Source organism: Passer domesticus, chromosome 5 (assembly GCF_036417665.1).
Source record: "Passer domesticus isolate bPasDom1 chromosome 5, bPasDom1.hap1, whole genome shotgun sequence".
Classification (NCBI taxonomy): Eukaryota; Metazoa; Chordata; class Aves; order Passeriformes; family Passeridae; genus Passer; species Passer domesticus.
Genome location: NC_087478.1, coordinates 76749758 through 76773504, shown reverse-complemented (window position 1 = coordinate 76773504; position 23747 = coordinate 76749758). Strand labels below are relative to the sequence as shown.

At 49.4% G+C, this 23747-nt stretch overlaps 2 protein-coding genes across 4 annotated transcripts in view; both read left to right on the top strand.

Moving 5' to 3' along the window:
• The window catches only part of SLC6A13 (solute carrier family 6 member 13), a 29978-nt gene extending 13276 nt beyond the window's left edge, over nucleotides 1-16702 (top strand). For all 3 annotated transcript variants that reach the window (XM_064421212.1, XM_064421209.1, XM_064421210.1), the window contains exons 7-15: nucleotides 418-552; nucleotides 8760-8863; nucleotides 11495-11619; nucleotides 12158-12270; nucleotides 12417-12554; nucleotides 13622-13724; nucleotides 14355-14455; nucleotides 14887-15057; nucleotides 16209-16702. In XM_064421212.1, the coding sequence (XP_064277282.1) occupies nucleotides 418-552; nucleotides 8760-8863; nucleotides 11495-11619; nucleotides 12158-12270; nucleotides 12417-12554; nucleotides 13622-13724; nucleotides 14355-14455; nucleotides 14887-15057; nucleotides 16209-16328 (1110 nt within the window). In that variant the 3' untranslated portion in view covers nucleotides 16329-16702. The remainder of the gene's footprint in view (nucleotides 1-417; nucleotides 553-8759; nucleotides 8864-11494; nucleotides 11620-12157; nucleotides 12271-12416; nucleotides 12555-13621; nucleotides 13725-14354; nucleotides 14456-14886; nucleotides 15058-16208) is intronic.
• A 177-nt stretch (nucleotides 16703-16879) lies between these two features.
• SLC6A12 (solute carrier family 6 member 12) overlaps nucleotides 16880-23747 on the top strand; it is a 51118-nt gene continuing 44250 nt past the window's right edge. Inside the window, exon 1 of the mRNA XM_064421214.1 lies at nucleotides 16880-18367. The gene's annotated coding sequence lies outside the window, so the exon portion shown is untranslated. The remainder of the gene's footprint in view (nucleotides 18368-23747) is intronic.

Below are 23747 nucleotides of genomic sequence, written 5' to 3'. Positions count from 1 at the left end.
GCATTACCTGCACACTAAACACTATGGAGAACAGACTGTGTGTCACTCAGACTCTGTTTGGAGTAGGGATGTGGAGATGGATACTGGGGGCAGCTCCTTCCCTGGTGCACGTAGATATTACACCACTGGCTTCAGAAGACCCATTCTGACTCCAGCCTGGCTCAGGGTCTGGATTGCTCTAGGACTAGAAAGATTTTCTCTGCCTCCAGACATGCAATGGCATGTCATAAGTTTCCTGAGTGCATTTTAAAATGTGTTTCTTTCTGCTGCAGGAGACAGCAAGGTGCTCAGCAAAGCAGCCTGACCTGTTCCCTGCCCTCCTCTCCCAGGCCAGGGCTCAGTGCTGTGCCACTGGCTGGCACTGTGTGCCCTGGCCCAGGCTGCTCTCTCACACTTGTCCCTTCCTGCTCCTCCCAGGTGGTATACTTCACTGCCACGTTCCCATACGTCATGCTGATTGTTCTGCTGATCAGGGGAGTCTCCTTGCCCGGGGCATCCCAGGGAATCCTCTTTTACCTTTATCCAGACATCAGTCGCCTTGGAGACCCTCAGGTAAGGGGGAGGGGAGGGGAATGAATGGCTAAGCTGTGCTTGCATGGATTCCTCTGGCAGCACTCACTCTCTCCTTTTGGTTTTCCTACTCTCTTTCTTCCAATTTCTACTTTCTCACCCCTCTTTTGCCCCCTCTGTGGCTGTAAGGCAGAGCTGTGATACTGATGTCTTATCTGATAGTCTCTGCTCTCTTTTCCTCCAGTGCTGTTCCCATATTTTCCTGTCTGAGCTGAGTCTGAATTGCTCAGGGGAATGGGCAGTGGGATTTAATCCTTCCTCATGAGTGGTGCAAGCTATCCCTCCTGTTTCCTGGGGAGGCTCCTCTGCTGTGGAGCCACACAGTGCATGGGGTGCCACTTTGCATTGTCCTGGCAGCTTGTGGGGATGAGCCCTGCTCTCCTGGCACATTTGCTCCATCTTCCTTGGGAAGCATGCCAGGTGCATGGATGATGGGAGCCATGGCATGCTGCAGCAGCAGTCCCTGGGACCTGGCTGCCTTTCTCTCCTTCCCATCCCTGGTGAGAAATTCCTGCCTCTTTGACAGGAGGGTCAGCGCCCGACTGCTGCTTTTAATCTCTTTGGGACAAGTTCTTCCATGTTAAATCCTGGCTCCAGCTGAGCTACTGTACCAGCCTTTGTGTGAAGGTGTTTCCAAAGGAGATTAAAGGGTGCCTGCCTGGAAAATAGGCCAGCAAAACCCTTAGTAACCCTATTAACTCTTTCTGGTCCAGCACCAGTGCTGCCTCAGTTATTACTTTTGCAAATGGGAGCAATAAACTGGTTGATGTATGGCAGGAGGTGGGTTGGGCAGCTGCTCCATCAGCATGGAGGTCCAGAAAAGCATGGAAAGGTGTGAGAACAGGTCTGTGTTTGCTGTGACTGTGTCTCTGTTTGCACTGATGAGGTGCAAGAGGCTTCTGAAATGAAATAATATTTTTGAGTGGTGCTCCTTCTCTCATGCCAAGTCCTGTTGTTACCGTGGCTGTGTTGCCCAGGGGACTGAACTAAGCCTCCTCAGGCATGACATGGCTGGTTCTAGCTGTGTCCTCATTAGGTCTGTCCTGGCAAACTTTTTCAATTGCAGCCTGTGCTTTAGAAGCAGATCTTCCTTCCAGCCTAGAAAATGCTGGCAGAAAGGCAGAGTAGCCCTTCAAAATAAGAGGATGGCTCTGAACAAGAGGAGGAAAACTGCTGAACCAAGGGAGGAAAACTTGCTCCTCATTTCCCACTCCACATTCCCTGATGAATGCTTTACTTCTGAGAGAGAAAAGCAGGATTTGGCAGCAATGGTTGCCTTCCTCTAGAGGGTTTTAACCATTCTACTGAACCATGTAGCAAGGCTTGAGTCTTCTCTTGTGTCTTCCCATCAGAGAGGGAAGAGTTAGTGACCCAAGCCCCACATACGTGTGTGACTGTGCCCCCCTGTGTCTGTGCAGGGACTGGTGTGAGTCCTGCCAGCCCAAGCTGATTATTTTGTGCTCAAAGGACAGTGAGCTGTAATTGTTTACCAGCAATTCTGTACTGCCTTGAAAAATGGAATAATCTTTAGTGCTTGGGAAGGGATTTTGGAAATTAAAAAAAAAAATTACGTCTCCAATCTGAGTCTTATGAGAAGGCATCTCAAGGGGAGGTTTAAATAAAGGGTAAACAATATGCAAGGGGACAAAATCCAAGCTCCTCTAAAGTATATGAAAAACTATGTGAAAAGAGGGTATGAATTATTTATCAGATTCTACCAGGGGAGCAGCAACAGCTGAGATGTGATTAAATGTCAGAATATCAGGCTGGTGTGTGGAAATCATTGCTTTCCACCTGACAAGTGACCTTGGAAAGAACTGGGAAATCCTGTCTATGACAGCTCAGTTGAGCTGATTGGTAATGGTCTCTTCTGGCTCTGAAGTGCCCTAAATCTTCCTGCATCTTCATTTCCTCAATCTGTGGAATGCCTATAATTAAAATGGTAAATGAATTGCAGTTGATAGGTAGCTCAGACCACACAGAGAACTGCCAAACTGAGGTGTTGAATAAGGAAGGCCAGTTATGCTCAAATATGACAGATAACAGCAAAACCACCAAAGAGATAATCTACATACTTTAAAAATGAGCTATGAGCTCGTTTTTTAGATTTTTTGGTTTGGGGACATGCAGTTCAAAATAGGTTATTTAATATTATGATGTTAGCATGTCAGTCATAACTAGGCCCAAAGTCTTTTCTCACTCCTTGACTGCATTGCTGTGCTCCAGATGCATCCTGTGTGTTTCACAGTGTGGACCAACAGAAGGTCTTTAGGTCATCCTCCACTTGTACTTTTGATCACTTCACCCTTTGCATTTATCGGTTTTATCAACTGTTTTATTCAGCAGGAAATGCTGGAAATTTATGGATGTGATTAAAGAGAGGGATGCATAGTAGGATCCACCAGTGAGAAGACGAAATGAGAGGAATTCAGAGTAGAACTAAGATTTAAGTGTGTAAAACTTGTCATCAAAAGAATTTTTTCAGATACTGTCAGGCTTTCTGTTGATTGAAGCTTTCATATCATTGCCAGTCACTGTTTAGACAGACAGATATAAAGAGAGGATAGGTAGGGCTGATGCAGAAAGGACTGTCTCGTGTGTTTGGGTTTGCTTTAAAGAGAAGAAATGTAATAGTCTCCTTTCAGTGTGATATCAAGTCTTAGCTAAATTTCCTTAGGCTTAATGCTGAGTGAGAATGGAGAAGTTGTGCTCAGAGTTTGTGTCTCTCTGAAAAAGCAGCAAATGTTTCTCAAAGCCTCCCACTCTTGTTTTCCTCTTGAAATTTCCAGAAAACACCCACCATGCTGTATTTGCTTGTACTTTATCCAGTCTTATCACAGAAGCTTCTTGCTTTATATTAAGTTGCTTTCCACCCATCCCAGATGTACTGAAGGCCCTCAATTTGGGGTCTGTATCCCAGTCCTGGGGCAGGGAAGCACACACTGGAGGTGCCAATAGTCAGCAGAGTTGAACATTTATCTCTGAATATCCTTTCCCTACATCCCTCTCATTTTCTTTCACCAGTTTCCCTGATGATTGGTTTTTGGAGTGTTTGCCCTGCAGATTTCCCTCATGGCTCTTGTTTCCCATCATACAGGACAGAGAGGGAAGGCAAGAGAAGATGCCCCCAGTGGGGAGCGTGTGGCTGCAGAGGGGGAATGCTGAGGCCGTGGTTTGGAGCAGGGCAGCTCCCACAGTCAGTGCAGAGCTGAGGATGAGAGATACGTGCATTTTGCAGGGCTAGGACCCGCTGGGTTAACCACGGGCCCCTGAAGCCATGCTGGGAAGGGGTCAGAGCCCCAAATTCAGGCCCTTCCTGCTGCTGCTCCACGGCCAGCAAACGCTGCCGCTTCCCTGTGAGAGGAGAGGGTGACCACAGGCCTCCTAAATATTATTTGTTCCCCGTATTTATTGTTGTCCCAGCAGGCCGGTGTCCTGGCCCAGCGTGAGGGGTTTGCACAGCTTTCCCCTTCGGCAGGCGGGTGTTTGTTTCGGCTCCCGCTGTGCCCTGTGCGGACACGGCCCCGGCAGGGCCCTGCCTGTCCCCGCCGCGCTCCCCAGGCCTGGCAGAGGGGCTGCGAGCCCGGGCACTGAGGGCAGGCAGCGGGCAGGGAGGGCTTGGTGCTCCCGCAGCGTGCCAGAGGGGCTCGGGGATGGAATCCTCTGCTCGGCCTTGCTGGGGCAATGCGTCCCCGTGGTGCTGCGTTTCCTCCGCCTCCTTGTCCCACGCCTGTTGCCAGCCCTGCTGCCACGGGGCCCGGCCGTGTAGCCCTGCTGAGCCTGATCTCAGAGCTCACATAGCAGGAAGGAATAAAGCTGTCTGTCTGTCTGACTGCGAGCAACAGGGCGGGGAGGACCATAAAGCCCGGCTTCCCAGGCAGCAAGGAGCGTCCCCGGAGCACCGCGCTGGCCCCTTTGCACCCCCGGGGCAGGCAGCTGCGGTCCGCGGGACGAACCACAAACCTGTTTGTTTTCTTGTGCTGTTTAAAGTAACCCCGCTGGTGGGAGGGCCCTCCTGGGTGCAAAATGTCCCTGCAGGTGTCCTGAGGTGTGGGGATGACATGAGGTCAGTGTTCTCAGGCAGGGCACTGTGCGGGCCTGGACTGCTGGCAGAGGGAGATTAACTGGGGAGCAAAGCCCCCATTTGTCACTCCCCAGGAGAATTTTCCAAGCAGATGGGGCTCTGGGATTGGGAACATGATGCTGGGCGAATGGAACAGGAACACTTTACAAATGCCAGTGACCCGTTATTCCCTGTCTCCTCTCTGCTGGGATCAGTGGGGATGGGGGAAGCCTTGTCCTGGGATGTGTGGCAGGGCCTGAGCTCCGTGCAGGTGCAGCACGGTGGGATGTGGGTTTCATCTTTGGGTTGGGGACTGTGAGCCAGTCCTGGGTGAAGGGCAATGTCAGTGTGCTGGAAATCAATCCCTGGGAGTCTTGCAGTAAAACCTTAGGAGTCACCATGTCCCTTTGTGTGTTTGTGTGGTGCAGGGGGTGGCTGTGGGTAGTGCCAGCACCACAGGCTGACTTGTGAGCTGTGATGCTGTGAGCAAAAGAAATGCTGCTTGAACTGTAGCCCAAGACTTGGCTGGGTTTTGCTCTCTGCTATGCATTACACCAAGTGTGACCCTCCACACAGCATGAACCCACTCTGTGCTGTGCTGTCTCTGCTTGCTGATGGGGACAGTTCAGTGCTTCTCAGCATGCCACCTATATTTGATGTATGGCATCCACTGGGGTTCAATAACGTTTTGCTTGAAAGTGGTCTTGCTGTTATTTGTAAATGCTTTGAGAACTTCCTAAGGAAGGACCTGTTTCAGTCCTGGGAGCTATTAAATTTCGGTACATGTAATAAAGTGAATATTGCTGAGAAAATTAAGAGACAGAGGAATGATCATAACCATCTTGAATAACTGCAGCTCAAATGTACAGAGTAGGAGGCTATTGCAAACTGGACCAAAAAACATGTTCAAAGAATTTGAATTATGAATTAAATAAAATGGATGGCTTAGAAAAATGTAATAATTAAATCAAAATACCCATACCGCCAATATGCCAGCAAAATCTGAACAGGATAAACTTTACCAGTCTCTTTGGGAGCAGTGGCCAGAGAACAGCAGGATGCTTTTATCTGCAGTGGAAAGAGAGCCCTGCCTGACCCTGTGAGGCCTCTTAGTCAGACTGGTTTGGGAACAGCTGAAAAAAACATTTCTCTGAGTCACTACAGGGAGAGAAATGAGCACAGGCAGCAGGTTGGGGAGAAAATGTTTGAGTTGCTGAAGTGAATGGTCTGTGTAGCCCCCATGAGCCCTGTGGGGCTGGATGGGCAGTGGTGCTGCTGGAGGAGGCTGGACCCTTTCCACTCCTAGTGACCCCACAGTCCTGGGACTTGCTGCTGCTGCTTGACCCCATCACCAGTGGGTCAGGAGCACACATGGCATCAGTCCTGTGGCAGTCCATTTCCCCTCAAGAAACGTGGGGGAAGCAGTTGGGAACTGCAAGGAAACTGGGAAGGTTGTAGATGTCTCTTGCCTTTGGCCCAAGAGCTGCAGTAAGCTTTTAATGCCTGAAATAATGTGCAGCTGGTGTTCACAGTCATGCTAAGTAGGATCATAAGCCCTGCAAGTCAAGCTTAGCTTTATTTATGGTTTCAGCAACAGGCTGCCTTGCTTCAAACAGGAGCATATGCTAAGGGAGCTCCTGTATTCCCTAAAGATATCCCTTTGGGGCTGGCCTCCCACACAGCCAGGTGTGCACCCCACAGGTGTGAGACTGGGCAGAGCAGGCAGGGAAATGAGGAGCCCACAGACCCCATGCTGGTCTCTGCTACACAAGTCAGGGTTATCTCTGCATTTTAGAAATGAGCCATGTCATAAACCACAGAGCTAATGAAGCTTGGCCTCTTGATATTTGGCTTCCACCATGGCTGGTAAAGCACCAGTTCTTTTCCTGCCTGAGGGGTATTTCTCCTTTGCGTGTGTGATTTATGTGGTATTTAACACTGGTTGACTCTTCTTCCCTGTAGCTTTCTGCTCAGTGGGGACCCTGAGTTCCTGTCTTTTTCCCATTCCCTAACTATTGTGCAGTTCATAGGTAATTGATATCCTTGAGGTTTCTGACAACTGTTAAATCTGCTTGAAAAGCATCAACTGAGTCTAATGTTATGACAGGCGTGGGGTAGGCAGTTTAATGGCAAAAGTCTTGTTATCTTGACAAATTGAGCTACCAGAGCTACAAACCCCATGAGAGGGTGTGTTTTGAGCACAGATTTGATGGAAAACAAGAGCTCTACCAATGAACAGCAAAATAAAAAGCAAACCTAACAAAGCACTTGATTCCAGTCTGTGCAAAGATGTTTAAATTGTTGATGCAAAGGTGTCTGCTGGTCCAGCTCACCTTAGTGCCTTGCTGTGCCTAAAACGTAGCTGCAAAATTAAAGCTGTGCCCGGACTGCCCAAGAGCACACTGATGCTTTAGGAATCAATTTTAAAAAGGGCTTTGATCTTTTTCTAATGTCTTTGAACTGAAAAAAATTAATACCTCTTCTCTAAACCCATCTTCCCATTCATCTCCAAAAATAGTAAAATACACTGAAGTCAATTACTTTTTTTGACTTCCCAGTGTCTCGAATTAGTTGTTCCAGTCCCATCTCATCACCTGTCCCTTCCCATTCTACAAATCAGAGAGTTGATCTTGCTCCCTGTTTGATCTGAAACCCAGAGTCCAGGGTTTCCATGGACTTAAGGTTGTGGGGTTGAATGTTAGGCAAGTGGCTTGCAGAACAGTCAGGGAGAGCAGTTTGACCAAACCTAACCCTACTTTCCTCACTGGGGTTTGCAGCATTGGGCAGGGAGAGGATTTATTCCGTGCATCTGTGCCTTGAGCTAAATCCAGAATTTCTTCTGGGAAAATGGCAGTTAATGGGATTGTAACATGCCTTCATAAGGGTCATCAGCCCAGGAAGGAGAAGAAGTAAATATAAAACAAAACCTGTCACCACATGATTGTACTTTGGCCAGAATGAAAGAAGAAAGGCAGAACTATGCATTGGTAAGGGTGGCCTGAGCATTGGGGGTGGTTGGGCAGGTGCTGCCCACCAACCATTGCCTCAGAACGTGTATCAGGTGTGATTTGAAGGCATCAAAACCTCTGGAAAGCACTGTGGTGCTTTGCATTGCCTTTTGTTCTTCTCAGAGGGGCTCTGGGGCAAGGCTGCTGTTTGAGGGCTTACTGGCACTGCCACTCTGGGAGAGGAGAGTGTAGTCAAATGGAGACTTTTCTCATAAAGTTGTCCCAGCAATATTTTATTTCTGCTTTTCTTTAGTCTTGAAAATGTGGCTACGCTTCAGCATTGCTGAACGATTGTCTTATCTCTGTTTTATAAAACCCCTAGGAAAAAAAGATCTTTGAGAACAGAGGTTTATTTAATAATCTTTGTCATTGCTTCATTGCCCACCATTGGTTCCTGCTTTTGCTGTTGTCTGCAGAAGGCAGGGACAGTGCCTGAATTGGTGACTGCACGCAGCTAGGTTTTCAGATGAAATTTGGCATTGACAAATGTCAGCCTTAGAGCCCTGGGATGTGTTATTGACAGTGAGAGCAAAGGGCCTCATGGGAATAACAGTGCTTTTGTATGTTCTTTTAGGAGCTGTCTTTTGCAATCAACTCTGTTTATTTCTAGTATTCCTCCCCAGTTGAATTTCATTTAAATTTTGGAGTATTTACGCTAGGTCTTGGAGGTAAGGGCCACCACCACAAGCTGTGTGTCCCTGTGCTGGCCAGTTGGAGACTAGGCTTGCCCAAATCAAGTACCCTTCCTCTGGTGGCAGAGGGCTCCTTCAGTGTTCATCTGGTATCCTCTTGCTAGAAGACTCTTGAGTGTCACAGGGTGTTGCAGATTTGTCAAAGAAAGAGGTGGTGATGAAGAGCTATATGGGATTTGGGTGGATGAGGCTCCTGATGTATCCCTTTGGCACACCCAGCCCCCCTGGGTGCCTCCCTGAGCATTGTAATTCCTGGCACTGTACAATCTGCCTCTGGAAAAGGCTTGTTTCAATGCAGAGTCCTGCTGGCCTTCTGATCCCCGGCCTTTCTGGTGCTCACAGCAGCCTTGGGACTCTGCCTCTTCCCATCTGTGCAGTGTCTGTGCTGGCCTTTTCTTCTCACCTGTGTTTGCATCTCCCTTGCAGGTCTGGATGGATGCAGGCACTCAAATCTTCTTTTCGTATGCAATTTGTCTGGGATGCCTGACAGCTCTGGGCAGCTATAACAAATACCATAACAACTGCTACAGGTAACTGCTGCCTCGAGCCTTCCCCTCCCTGAACATGCAGGATCTGCTGGAGGCTGCTGGCCTTTGGAAGTGTCATGATTTTTGTTTCTACTCAAGGCATAGGAAAAATATTTCCAGGTGTTTGCTCCCCAAATCCAGTTCTCTGTGCTTTATACCCAAGGGCATTGCCTGTCTGTCCCCTCTTCCACACTCTGCAAAGTTAGATCTTCTTCATGAGCTTTGTGACCCCAGCCCACACTACAGAACCTGCACAAGCAGAAGTGTGAAATCTAGTGGCTCTCAACTGGAGTCCTTTCCCCTTGTGATTTATCCTTCTGTGGTTCATTTGGACCCAGTGACTGGCACAGCTGTCAGTGCTCCGGGTTCTTGTGTGCTATCTCATATGGTTTCATATGAACCTGCAGATGTGACTTCTGTTTATTGCATGCTGGACTGCAGGAGCAGAAATGGACCAGGTTGCCAGATAGAATCAGGCTGCTGAGTTGAAGTGGTCCAGTGAAAATAAACTCATTTTGCTGTAGGTGTGTCCATCCCCAGGGTTAAAAGGCTTGTGTGAGAAGAAGCCACCTCTCTTCCCACATTTTCTCTCTTGATTGGGTTGCTCCTGACACTGACTTCTGCCCCCATCTTTTAAATTCAAAATTGTGGTCGTTGCCATCAAAGGTCCAGGGATACCACTGGCTACATGATCCTTGCTTGGCTTCTTTCTTCACTTTAGGAGTTCATTTCTGTTACAGGCATAGGATACTTGTTTCTTTTCATGTTCCTTCTCCCACATTCAGTTTTGAGAGAAAAAGCTGTAGGAAAAGTAGAGATAATGGATCTGTTTCTGGCCTTCAACATGTCCTTGGACATTAGCCCTTTGCATCCCCAGTCTAATATGTAACATGGAGATGATGACAGAGCCTGGTCAGCAAAAGGGTTGTAAAGACCTTCTGTAACTGCAGCTGGGAGTTGCTGTAGAAAGGGGAGAAACCTCTGTCTGCACATGGTGCTGTGCTTTTACCCTGTATGCTGTTTGGCTCTTCTAGGAACACTGGTCTTAGTTTTGGTGTCAAAACTTCGATGAGCCTTTCCCAGGCATAGACCCAGTTTTAATGATTTAGTCCTGTGCTCTACAGGCTTAGTTTAGATAAGAAGACAGAACCAGGATTTAGCAGGGGAGAGAGACATCAGCACAATGTCTTTGTTATGCCAGGCCAGGTACTTTGTTATTTATATATATATCCTGGAAAAGGATGTGGGCAGTAGAAAGCATTGTTCATATGGCAGTGGTCCAAGATGGCATCAAACAGTATTGACCATTTCTTGTTTCCTGTCACAGCAAGGGAATTTTTCAGGTCTTCCTGGTTCCCTTTCAGGTGTAAATCTGCAGAGATCTCTTTGATCTGGCCATCCCCTCATTTTACTCTCTACCATGACACCCCTTCCCACCTTCCAGATAATGGGAGAACACCTTTCAGCCCATGCCTTTGCAAGGAGGGTTTGACCTGTCATGGATACATCCAGGGGAAAGAGGGAGAAACACCAGGAAGGACCAGGAACTATTTGAAACATGTGAGAATTTGTATCAAATTACTGAGAATATCATTTGAGTGGAGAGCAGGCACTTTATAGCAACTGGAGAAATGAGGTTTGGGCTTGGGCTTCCCATTGTGTAGCTGGGATTGATGGAGTGTGGCCTTCCTTTCCAGCTGGGAGATTCATTGAGCCTTACAAACCAAATGCAGAGCAGTGGTGCTGGGTGCTGTGCAGTCCTTGACAGTGCAAGAAGCTGTACTTTGCAAGGAGTGATTTGAATTTGTATGATGCAGGGGCTCTGACCTAGTTAACATGCAAGCAGGAGCATGAAGCCCCAAAAATGCTATGTAACTGAAGACTGATACAGAAAAATCACACTGGATTTGCAGAGTAACATTTAATAAAGTCAGAGCAGGCCATGAAATGCCAGAAGGGGTGCATTCAGTTTATATCTCTGGTTCAGAATATCTCAGAATGATGCTGCAAATGTTATTGTTGTCCCCAGGGTTGCAGTCACAAGAGGATTAGGGAGACTCAAGCGTAAAAAAGAATTGGATAGATAAGAGATGTTCAGTTTAAAGTGTTGATGGATGAGAGTGAGATGAAACAGAGACAAAAGGGAATAGATCAGAGAAAATAAATTGGATGGCTGTGATTATCTTTTTCTCATAATGCAAAGACCAGGAGATAACTAGTAGTGCTGAGAACCCAGAAGATTGTAACTGGTCTGAGAAATCTATTAAGGGAAAAAAAATTATTTCCTTCTCAGCAAAAATAAACTGTTACATGCTGCTACAGGAGGGACTAGGGGAGAGAGAGGGGAAAAAACCCAGAAAAAACCCCTGGCATTTAGATGTGTGGGAAGACTATCTCACAAGCAAGGAGGTTAGGTGGGCAATGCATCTTTATGCTGTCCTTGGACAAGGCTTCCCTTGGGGGAGTCCTGCTGTGTTGTCCAGCCTGGGGCATCTTTCTGCAGCTCCTGGTGCTGAGTCAAGCTGCAGATATGTTAAGAGAGACAGTGGCTGGAGCAGAAAAGCAGGTGCTGTCCTGGGGGGCTGCCATGAGTTGTGGGTCATAGCTGGCTGATGCTTTGCCCCTTTCTCCCAGGGACTGCTTGGCCCTGTGCTTCCTCAACAGCGGCACCAGCTTTGTGGCTGGCTTTGCCATCTTCTCCATCCTGGGCTTCATGGCAGAGGAGCAGGGTGTGCCCATCGCCAACGTGGCTGAGTCAGGTGAGTGAAGACCCTGGTGGGATGGGGCTGTGGGGGTGCTGCCACTTGAGCCCCCAGCCACCAGGGGATAGCTGCAGATTCCCATCCCTAGCTCTCTGCCTCCAAAAAGCAGGGAGAAATGAGTGAGCACTCATGAAGTACTGAGATGCAGTAGGTTTGAGCCTAATAAAAGCTACTTCTAAGGGTGAGGGCTGGGGTTAGGCAGCTGCTATCTCTTGTGGGGAGGGTGCTGAGGTGACTGCATGGCATATCCCCAGGCTTGTGCTGTGCTCCTTGGGCTCAGAGGCTTCCCCTGGCTCCCAGCCCTTGCAGCAGTGAAGCAGCCAGAGGTTGCTGTGTCCCCTTACCTCCCTTCCTGCTTCTCCTTCACTGCTCCAGGAGCCTGAGTTTCATGCGCAGCACGGATATTACTGGAGTGAGAGGCTGCATGGCCACAAGCTGTGCCTTGGCTGGGTGGCTGCCTCGGGCAGGTCTGAACCAGCTGTGCTGTGCTGCTGCCACTGCTGTGCCATTGCTCTGAAAGCCCTTCTCCCTGCAGGGCCTGGCCTAGCATTCATCGCCTACCCTCGGGCTGTGGTCATGCTGCCCTTCTCCCCACTCTGGGCGTGCTTCTTCTTCCTGATGGTTGTCTTGCTGGGACTGGACAGCCAGGTAAAGCTGCAGGAGCAGAGTGACTCCCTACCAGACAAAAGCCACTGTCTCTTCAGGACAGGCTTCAGCTTGGCTGAGGGGGAGGCAGTGGGGCTGGGAAGCTGGTCAGGATGTGCTGACAGAGGTGGGATCTCTGCTTTTTGCAGTTTGTCTGCGTGGAGAGTCTTGTGACAGCTCTTGTGGACATGTACCCCACCATCTTCCGCAAGAAGAACCGCCGGGAGACCCTCATCCTCGTGGTCTCCATCCTCTCATATCTGGTTGGCTTGGTGATGCTCACAGAGGTATTTTGGGCTCAGACCACCTGCATGGTACTTGACAGGACAGAGTGGGACCTGGTGGGTGGTGAGCTCTTACACTCAGCTTGCTGCTGAGCCCCATCCTGCTGCCCTGTGCCTGCAGGAGGCTGCCCTGCCCTTCTCATGCCGTTCGTGTTTTTCCTTCCAGCCCTTACTCCTTGTGCCAGTCACAGGCCTGATACTTCTCCTGCCAAGACTGATAGCTGGAGCTCTGGACAGCCTATGTTTTGGTTGTAAATTTATCTTGACACAGACCAAACCTTTGGAGCTGTAGCCTGTTGCATCGGAAGGGGAGTGCCCTTGTCCTTCTCCTTCTTTCTGAATGGAGCTACAGGAACACTTGCTATAAGGAAACTTGTCAGGCCTCAGAGCACCCCTTATCTATTGTACTGATATCCTCTGTATTACCCTTGTGATTGCCTGGGAGCTAAACTGTTCTTGTTTAAAACTTTGAACCCTGCCTAGCAATATGCATGTGTGGATTGATGCTGCCAGAATTCCCTTGGCACTTTCTGTTTTCATTTGGGCATAACTTTTGGAGAAGCTGTCTCTGATGTTGTACATGCAACATTGTGCCTGGATTTACCCACAGGCTTGTTTTATAGGCAGTCCTGCAGACCTGGACAGTGAAACAACCAGGCTGCATGTTGTTATTTCCTTCTCCAAATTGGGACTTTAAAGTCATTCAGATGGATTGCATATCTTAAAGAGGGAGTTTCCATCCTCACTTCCAGCTACAAGAATTGCCTAGGTTTTGTCTTCTCATAAAACATCCCCACAATCCCTGGCAGTCAGTTGCCATCTGCTGTGCTGCCCTGCATTGAAATGAAGGGTTGCAGAGACTCCTGAGAGCAGCAGGGTGGATGCGTGTCTCTGTCAGGCCTTGGGCACAAGGGATGTGCCTTTTCTGTAGGCTAAAACTCTCTTTCCCAGAGAGAGAGATGCTTCCAGCTCTGGGGGTGATACTGAGTTTGTTTTCTGCTCTGGCTCTAGCTCTTTGCCTGATTCCTCTCCCCTGTCTCTCACCTTGCTGCCCACTTGGGCCTTCCCAGGGTGGGATGTATGTCTTCCAGCTCTTTGATTACTATGCTGCCAGTGGCATGTGCCTGCTCTTTGTGGCCATCTTTGAGACTCTCTGCATCGCCTGGGTCTATGGTGAGTATGAACTGGGGGGGTGGGGGGTCCACAGCTCTGGCCTCTCACAGTCTTGTCTGGTTCATTCTCAAAATTTTGGTTGGTAGCTTAACTTGGCAATTGCTTTGTAATGAAAGGTAGAATCTAAATCTTTGCTTTGGTGCCCCTGGACTCAACTGGCAGGGACTTCCTCACTGTGTGAGGACATCCTGGGGGATCTGCTTGGCAGATATCCCTTGCATGTTCCTATGCACTCCTGCTTTTGAGACGCTCCTTCCTTGGGGAATTGGAGCTGTCTGAAAAATCTTTTCTCAACCTGTGTTCAGAGGGCTTGAGACTCAAATATTTTGAGAGCTCTCTCACAGACTTGACAGTCACCAGATATGGGTAAAACCTGGGCTGAGGTCCTAGCCTTGGAGATGCTGAGGGGCTGGCCCTGCTGACCTACTGAACAGTTCTGGGAGGACAGAAAGTTAGTCCAGGACAAAGACCAAAGCTGGCCATGCTCCTGAAGAGCTCCCTGGCCTGACTGTTGGCTGCACCAAGGCTATTGCACCTAAACAGTGGTGAAGCAGGACCCTGGACACGCAGACCCTGCTGCCCTCCTTCCCTGGTGGCAGTGAGGGATCCCATCCTTGCTGTCCTCTGCAGGTGCTGAGCGTTTCTACGATAACATTGAAGATATGATCGGCTACCGGCCGTGGCCCATCATCAAATACTGCTGGCTTTTCATCACCCCTGCTGTTTGCATGGTGAGGACACAGGAGGAGGGGCTGTGGGGAGGAAGGTGGGCAGGGCTGGGTGCCCCTGAGATACAGACACCTACATATATACAGAGGGATGTGCTTATATATAGGGGGTTATGTGGCCTGGACTATGGGGGCCTTTTGTTATTTGTGCTTGTAGCTTTGGGGGCCAGATGTGGGGCTCAACAACAGGGAGAGGCTCAGCTGTGACAGAGGTGTTTGCTGGTGGGATAAGCTCCTTGATGTCATGACCAGTGTTGCCCATGGGGGCTGTCCCAGCAAACCCTGTTAAAGGGATGTCTCCTCTGTTGCTGCCCTGAGGTTCTCCTTTTCACCAAGTGTTTCTCTGCAGATGTGTGCTTACCAGAAAGACCTCTCTTTGCTCATGGTGTTGATTTTCTTTCTCTTTCTTTTCTTGGTCTCTTTCACTTTGCCAGGCAACCTTCCTCTTTTCTTTGGTCAAATACACACCGTTGACTTACAACAAGAAGTATGTGTACCCATGGTGGGGAGACACTCTGGGATGGCTGCTGGCCCTCTCCTCCATGGTCTGCATCCCTCTCTGGATCGTCTACAAACTCTCCACCATCAAAGGCTCACTCAGAGAGGTGAGGTTGGTGCTCTGGGATCAGGGCATGGGCTGTGCTTCTGAGTTGAACTCCAGCTCTGTGGTGGAATCATTTGTGTTGCAGGTTGATTAGGAAGGAGCCCAGAATAAATAAATTAAATGAGTTAATTGCTATAACATATCTGTTTTTTCAAGTTCTGCTATGCTGGAGGGCTGCTCCAAGCTGAACTGCTGCCTCTTGGTACTCTTTTTTCATTTCTTCTGTCTCTTTGCAAGTACCAGCAGGAAAAAGGTCATTATATGGAGAGGATAAAGATGATCTCCATGCTGCCCTAATTGAGGCTTGAGGACTTGCTCTGAGAAAGCTCCAGATCCCCTGAGCATTATGGTCAGCTGAGTTCACCAGTCTGTGCTAAGTCCATAGAGTTGGAATGGAGGGAATCACTGGGAATTTGGAGTTCCCATCAGTCTTGGTGCTCTGGGTCTGTTCTGCTTCCAGGGTGATGCAGTCCTGGTTGCCCTGTAGCCCTGTAGCACTGTAGAGGCAGGGAGCTAGAAAACCAGGCATTGCTCCAGATGAGCATCCTCTCCCTGCCACAGCTCATAATTTCAGGGTGAGGTTTCACAAACAGTCCTGAACCCCCAGGATCCCTCTCATTTCCTGCCTCCTGCAAGTGTTCAAGAATGGGTTGTGACAGCAATGGGCCCCTGACCCCTGTGTCCAGCACACACAGGGAGGAGTGGGAACAGCTGCAGGGGCAAGGCAAGGCTGCACAGCATGCTGTGGTATGAGAGTAACCCCTTGTGAACTTGTCCCAGTTAAAGCCAGTCCTGTGTGCACAGGCTCTGTGCTGGTGGAGGGCATGACCTGGAGGTGCTTGGTCACCAACCTTCTTTCAGAGTGTTTTCTAGCCCTGGCCTGGAGCAAATGGAGGACAGAGCTTTCCTCCATTATCCCTGTGTTGGATACCTCATGTGCTCAGTGCTTGCCTTGGGACAAGTGTTTGGAAGATGAGTTGATCCCCTCAGTTTCTGAAGTACTGACTGTCCTTATTTTGGACATTTCCAGCATTTAGTGAGCAGATCTGCAGCTGGGCCTGGCTGGCTGAATGAAACCCATGATGGGTAGGGGAGGGCCCAGGTCACTTTTTGTCCTTGCAGCTGTGTTTAGTGCCTGTCTTTGCCTTCCAGAGATTCCGCCAACTCACCTGCCCACTTGAGGACTTGCCTTCCAGGCCAGGCACAGAGCAGCCCCTTCCCTCTACCAGAGCTGGCCTCCTGGTGCTGACAGAGCTTGAATCTCATTGCTAGGACCAGTGTGGCTCTCCCTCCCTCCCCCAGGATGGTTTCTATACAGCCTTTGCCACCTGTTGGATAACGCAAGGATTCTTCACTCACCAAGAAGAGAGGGATTTCTGGGCTGAGGTTCCTTCTCTGGAAGATTTGAAGGGCTGATGAAGAGGCTGCCACGGAGATGGTCTGTGTGGAGTTAGCAATGCACCTTAATTCTCTCCCTGGAGAGGGCTCTGAAGGGGCACATCAAGCACCAGTGTTCCTGAGCATCCCCAGGCTTCTGGTGGGAAGGACTGGCCCTGGAGTAAAGTGTCAGAGTCAGAGCTGTGGCTCCAGTGTGGACTTTGGGAGCTTCTCCATTCATTCCATTAAATCTATGTTTTTCCTGACTAGATCTGCTCTGTCTCTATTTTGTCCCACTGGCATTGCTTGCCAAGAGCATGTTAGGTGAGATGTCTATGCTGGGCAGCCAGGTCTGCATCTCTGTTGCACTGGCACAGTTATGGGAAGGTGGCCAGAGGAGAGGAAGCTTGGTTAGGGTAAGAAGGAAAACAGGGAGCAGGGGTTCAGAGGCTACTCTGAGTGGTAGGGCTGGGGTACCCTGGTGAAAAGTGCAATGCCACCTTCTGCTGGAGCCACTGCCAGATCTCAGAAGTGTCATCTGTCTGATGAGTCAGGCTGTTCCTGGGGTCTGAGAGCAGCGTGTGGATCTGTGTCTTCTTCTTGCAAGTGAGGGATCATGGGAAGTTCTCCCTCGCCTCTGCAGATCTGTCTTTTTCAGTGCTGAACTACCTTCCAGGTGCTCTGGAGCCAGTAATTTTGGTTTTCCCGTGAATGGAAGAAGGGCTGAGTGGTGGAAACAGAATCTGCGTGTTATGTCAACAAACAGGGCCCCTAGTTTCCAGGCTGTTTGGCTAAAAGAAATAAAACTCAAAGAGCTTGTGTTTTAAGTGCTGTAGCCCCAGCATCCGAGGAGGGCAGCCAGAGGACACGTAACCCTGGGAAGCTGGATGGCTCCCAGGAAACCCTGAGGAAGCTGGAGCCTGGACAGAGCTGAGCCAGCAGCCGGAGGCGCTCAGCTTCCTGAAGCGCACAAGGACACTGCTGGGCCCCACGCTGCGGCCAAGGCTGCTGCCGCCGCGGGCAGAGGAAGACGCGAATTAAAGCAAATTAAAGGGAATTAGCGCAATCCGCGCCATTAGCCACAAGGTGGCCCCAGGCCCTCAGCCTTCGCTCGGGGCGGGCGGCACCCGGCTGAGGGACACGGGGCCCCGGGTCGCGGTGACCCCGCCATCCTCCTCGCCCTCCCTTCCCCGTTCCCTGGGGGGCTTTTCCCTGAGGACATCTGCCTCCCACAGGGAGCGGTGATCCCAGAACGGCGCTCCCAGCTGTGGCACGAACGCGTTTAACTCCTCCAGGCAACGGCAGGTTCCCGAGTTTGGTTTGCCTGGACTTAGTTTCCCTTAGTTTAGTGTTCTTGGAGCCTGGAAACCCGAGGTCTGTGTGGAAAGGAATCACGGAGTTTGCTGATGGAGGCTGTGGAAGTCCGATGAGCAGCAGTGCTGAGGGGATTTTTTGCAGGGAGGCTCTGAGGCGGTGCAGGTTTAACCTGCGGGAGGGAGCAGCCCTGAGGCGAGGCCTTCACTGGCTCTCCCAGCGTGGCTGTGGAAACCTCATCTCATCGCCAGCCTCTCTTCCCTTTTCCCAGCCTGTCTTCCACACAGACTGTGGGACGGATGGGTTCCTTTCACTAGGCTCCATGGGTTGCTCCCTTTGGTAGGTCACCTCCCACATCAAAATCTCAAGTTTCTGCATGCCTGCCTCTGGAGAACACCAGGAAGATGGGAGCTCAGCTGGTTGCCACTATTTTCATGGGCAACCTCAAAGCCTCAGAGCTCCAGATTTCCCTGCTACTACTGTATTTCATGGTGCTGTGCATGATATAAGTGTAGTAAAGAGCTGAGAAATCCAGGGAAAGGCCCTTTTGGAAGAGACCCACAACGTGAGGGAAGATGGAGCCAACCAGCTGCCCTGCCGCTTGGAAACGGAACTCTCTGGTAAAAATTACTTCTAGAAATAAGAGGTTCAATACCGAAGTTCTAGCAACAGATACTTTTATTCATGTAATGTTAACCATAAAGAGAATTATACTTTTATTTGCCAGTAATATCTATAAGAGGTTTGTCCCACTGGGAAGATATTTCAAGGATAATAGAAAATGGTAATTGTTTGCAGCCATCTCTAAGATCTGGCTGATGTAAAAGTCTGCTTGGCTGCGTGTAGGCAAAGTGTGAGTTTGCTGAAAGGCTTGTGACTTGCTTTGTTTCAAAATAGGCTGGCGTCCAGTGAATTGGGCATGTGGTTTATTGATCTGGTTATATATGAGCCAGGAAATCTCCCAAGCCTGTGCTCTCACATGACCCAATTGCTGCAAAGCTGTGGATGAGCTAGGTAGGTCAGATAAGCAAGAGAACCAAAAGTTTTGCTGAATACTCTTATTTCTGACATGACTTTAAGCAAAATATTAGATTTGATGACACCTGGCTTGAAATATGAATAAAGTATATTCTATCTTGCTCATTGAAAAGGTTGGCGGACTGAATTTGAAATTAATTTGAAATTTCCAGACATGACATTTTTTTCACAGCACTTTTAAGACCCCATGCTTAAAAGGAATGTTTTGTAAAATTTGGAATGTGTCAATTTCAGCATACAGTGTTTGTTTATGATTTGGAATATGGTGAAAGTGATTTTCATTTCCTTCAAGATCAGCCTTGCAGTCTGTGGAATTTGCATCATACTTTTGCCAGCTGGGGAGGTTCTGATCTCCCTTTAGACAAGAGGTGTGTGGTCATTGGGTATTTCCCACCTTCAGAATCCAAAACCTACCAAATAGCCTGAGAATTCAACCCATTACTCACTAGATAATGGGCATGACATTAAAGAGCCTTTTTTTTTTTCATGGATTGTTTTGTGGTGGTGGTGATCATGGTTTTTCAGTTTTGTTTGTTGGTTTTGATTTGGGTTTTTTTTTTTGGTTTTGGGGTTTTTTGGTGTGTTTTATTTTGGCTTTTCTTCATTTGGTTTTTTGGTCTTTTTTTTTTTTTTTTTCCAAATGAGAAATTAACCTGAAAATAAAGAAGTCCCTGAGGTTCTACCCGAGATCATTGGTGCTTAGAAAGGATGTCCATCTATCCATCTGTCCATGAAAACCAGGCTCTGCTTTTCCCTTTTCGTGTCAGTGGTGCCTGGGGAGAAAACTCAGCTTTCTTTGTCCATGGATGGAGGTGCTCACATAGAGACTACAGATCTCAGGGACAGACCCGTGGGTGAGGATGCACCTGCTGTCATGGAGAGCATCCCAAATCCTGGGATGTTTTGAACCTTGAGAGGTCTTTTCCTTTTGCCTTTAGTGGTAACTACAGGGCAGTTTTCCACGGCTATTGCAGAGTGATGCATTGTGAGTTGTATTGCACATTTTGGTGACAAGAAAAGTGGATGTGTTGGATGCCATGGTGCATCAATGGAGAGAATGGAGTGAGATGAACATGTTAACTCGTGGGATAATCCTGTGGAGCAGAGATTCCCAAATAATCTGTTAAATGGCTGCTACAGGCAGGTGTAAATGAGTTTACCCCACAGAGCAGGCGTTTGGCTGAGCTAATGTGGTTAGCAGCCTGCAGGAGGGGATCTGCATGGTGCAGATAAGGGAAGCAAGCATGGGGGAGCACAAAGGCACGCTGGAGAAGCTGTTCCTTCCAAGAAATTGCCAATGGTTCTGTTACCCCTGTCTCCATCTCACCTGCCCAGAGTTACAACACCTTGGGCAGCAGCAACAAGTGCCTCTCTGTGTCTCCATCTGGCCTTGTCCTTTGTGTCCTTGTGCCCTGTGCCCTGGAGGTGTTTGCTGTCACATGTCCCACCCCAGCAGGCTCAGCTGCCCCGAGGGAGCAGGGAGGGAAAGCAGGAGCAAACAGGCACATACCCGTGTGCCCTCTGCTTGCCTCTGCTCCGTGATCCTCGTGGTGTCTGATCAAGAGTGAGCACTGCTGGGCAGCTCAGGCTGTTAGACTGCAGGTCCCCAGCACTGCCAGTCCTCCCTCCTGACCACCCTTTTTTGCTGACTCTGGGCTCCTGAGCCGTTTGCCCTTGCCTCATCCTCTCCCATACCAGGGATGCTGTGAAGCAGGGGATGTCTCACCCTGCCTGTTGGAGCAGGGGTGGTGCTGTGGCTGCTGGAGCCCATCAGGGTTCTGTGGAACCTCATTAGCTCTTGTTGCTTTGGTTATGTTCACTTGTGATTAGTTACAGTGAAACTGTTGTCAGAAGTCACAGGCTTACTCAAGCAGAAATTAGCCATAAACATGAAAAATAAATTATCCCAATGCCTAGGGGAAAATCCCCTGGAAACATAGTGTTCAGTCAGCAAGGCGTGTTCTCAGACGAAGAGCATCACCGTGCCCATGGGGCAATGAGCATTTCTCCTATTTTGTTAGCAAAAGTGTTAAAAGATGGAATTAGCCTGAACAAATGAGGGCAGTGGTGATTTCTCCTGCAGGTGACTCAGTGACAGGGGCAGCCGGGGCTGCAGGCTCCACTATGTCCAGCAACTGCCTCTGCAGCCTCTGATGTTTGTAGAGCACAGTTTGGATTCACCCATAGGGTGTCATGCTGACAGAGCTCTCCCAAAATCTGGGCCAGGGGGAGATTTGACTCATTTTGGCTTGAAGCCTTGTGTCTTATGGGCTCAGGGGCCCAGGACTCACTGCTGCCAGGGAACATGGCCCTGGCGTGGGCTGAGGTTGGCAGCCTGCTCCTCTGGGCTGGCTCTTCAGCAGGCATGTCAGAGCTGGATGAAAGGGAGGAAAGGGTGGGGACACCCAGATGCTGGGAAGAGCCAGCTGTTCTGAGAAAAGAAATGGTAAAAGGAGGGGCAAGAGGGCACTGCCAGCTGGCAGGTGGTGAGCAGGGTGGGGAGGAGGACACCTTTGAGGAGGTGCAGGACAGATCTGAGGTTGGGGTCAGCCATCCTTCAGGGCAAAGGCTGAGTCCTGGTCTCCAGCTGCCCTGAGCCTGGCAGGTTGAGGGAATCTGGTCCTTTCAAAGAGAGTTTTCCTCCTCTGCTCATGACAGGGGATGGAAACCCATGGAGCTGGCTCTGAGCTGGCAGCTGCAGAGGGAGTGAGCAGCTCTGTGTGGCTGGGCAGCAGTGCTCTCCCAGTTCTCTGTGCACCCTTGGGTGCAGTGATGGGGCTGTTCAGGATGTTCTGTGGAGATCTGAGAGCTGCTGGTGTGTGAGCTGCTCACAGCAGTGTCCCAGGGCTGGGAGGGGTTCATGCTGCCTGGGGAGGGGGGTGCTTTGGACATTTCCAGGATTTATTACAAGCAGTGCTCCTCTTTTGGGGATGAGTGTTTAAGAGCAACCTCACCCACACTTACAGAGGAGGAGCCCACATCATGGGGTGACGTGCGGTCAGATTGTCACATCCTTTAGCAGACCTGTCCTACCTCACAGCTGTTCAGCCCAGAGGGCTGACTCTGCCAGCAAAGGTGGCAGCTGGTGGTCAGGGAGTGCATCACCCCTTTCCTTGCTCTCTCCTGGGATGGGACTGAGCACAGTTTGTACCCCCCTCAACTGAGCTGCTCAGAATGTGCTTTTGCTTTTCAGTCTGGGTCATCACACCAGTGAAATCGCTCACATGGAAGCTGGTGTGGTGAGATAAACCCTTAAAAACCCTGTGAATTATTGCCTGGTGGGAAACTCTGAAGTGTGAGTGTAACTTCTGGTACCTCCAGGCTGGCAAACAGAAATAGCCTTTTTTTCCCCTCCTAGAGAATGATTTTCACACATTGCTGGATAAAGTTTTCATTTAGGTTGACTTTCTTCTTGTTTTACCTTAATGTCACAGGTCATTTCCCATCTACAGCTTTGCAAAACCCCTGCGATGTTCCCGTGGAACACTTCAGTATAGATAAATCAAGTTTTTAGGTCAGCTCTGCTTACCTAGGCTTATCATAATCCCCTTTCATATCTGGATAACCTCTATTGCACCTTTTCCTCAGTTGTGCTGGGTCATGCCAGTCCTCTGGGATAGGACAGGACAGGCAGTGGCACTGTCCTCCACGATCAGGGTCAGAGGCAATGCAGAGCCAGCACATGCTCCTTCACCTTGCAGTCTTTCAGGACTTTGGAGACAGCCCCTAAAAGGCAGAAGATGGAGCCTGTCCTGTCTGGTATTGATGCCAGGTCTCACAAGGGAAGAATCAGTGTGTATTTCTTTGGGTATGGGACCAATCCCTTCAACCAGCCTGTGGGGTAGGTGAAAGCCAAGAGCTTTGAAAATGGCATGCTTGGAAAGTTTAATCCCAGAAAAAGCCCCAAGTAAATGGAGATGTTTTGCCTTACTGCCTCCAGAACTGGCCTCAGTGGTTTATCCTGAGGATCCCACTCAGTCCAGGATTGATTCCCCTTACCCCTCTCTCCAGCATCATGTGTCCCCAGGGCAATCCAGCATGCTCTAATGGGATCTGATTCACTGGCTTCTAGCACATGTGGAGGATTTTCTGGAGACAGAATTATAAATGACCTCAATAGAGTGTGCAAACACTAAACCTACTTCTTCCCCACACTGTGGCATTGAGGACTTGTGTCACCTCCTGTCAGCTTCCCACTGAGGGGCTGAGAAATGCTCCTCTGGTGAGTCCAGACAGCTGAGAGTGTGTTGGATATGTCCCACCTTCCCTCCCGCGTGCCGCTCTGGTTTGGCCACATGGGAGCATGAAAAGATCAATAGGAATTTGGCAGGCACATAAGCAGACAAAGCAAAACACAAAAGAGTGATAGCATTAAACACAACCATTAAAAAAAGAGAAAAGGTGAGCTGAAGTATCTTGAGAAAAATGGTGTAACTGGAATGCCTACTACTGGTGTTGGTCATGAGAGGCTCTGGAAAAGCACATCAAAGCTGAGATGGATACAAAGAAAGCTGCCAGGGCAAAACCACAGAGGGATTGCTGACTTCTAGTGAGCATCCAGACACTATAAAGACTCCAACAGTGCCTCTCCTTGCTGAGAGAGCTCATGAGCTGTGTTTGTATTCTCAGCATATGGCACAGGCATGGACGGGTCTGCATGATCCCAGAGCAAATGTTCCTTCTTCACCCACGCTCTGCCTTTTGCTCCACCTGCCTGATAGTGTTGGTAAGCCTTGAGCTTGGCCATTTTAATGTAATGCTCTGTGGAGACTCATTCTGCTTGTTTATAGGATGACATTGAGGAATGCTCCTGTCCCACTAAAGTGGTGGAGCCCTCGAACAGTGGGAATGTGTGTCAGCCAGCCTGGGTCATGCTGTGGGGACTGCCAAGGGACAGTTCCTGCCCTGCAGAGGTCAAGAGGACATGGAGTTACTCTCTGACTGCTGTAGTTGATATTTACA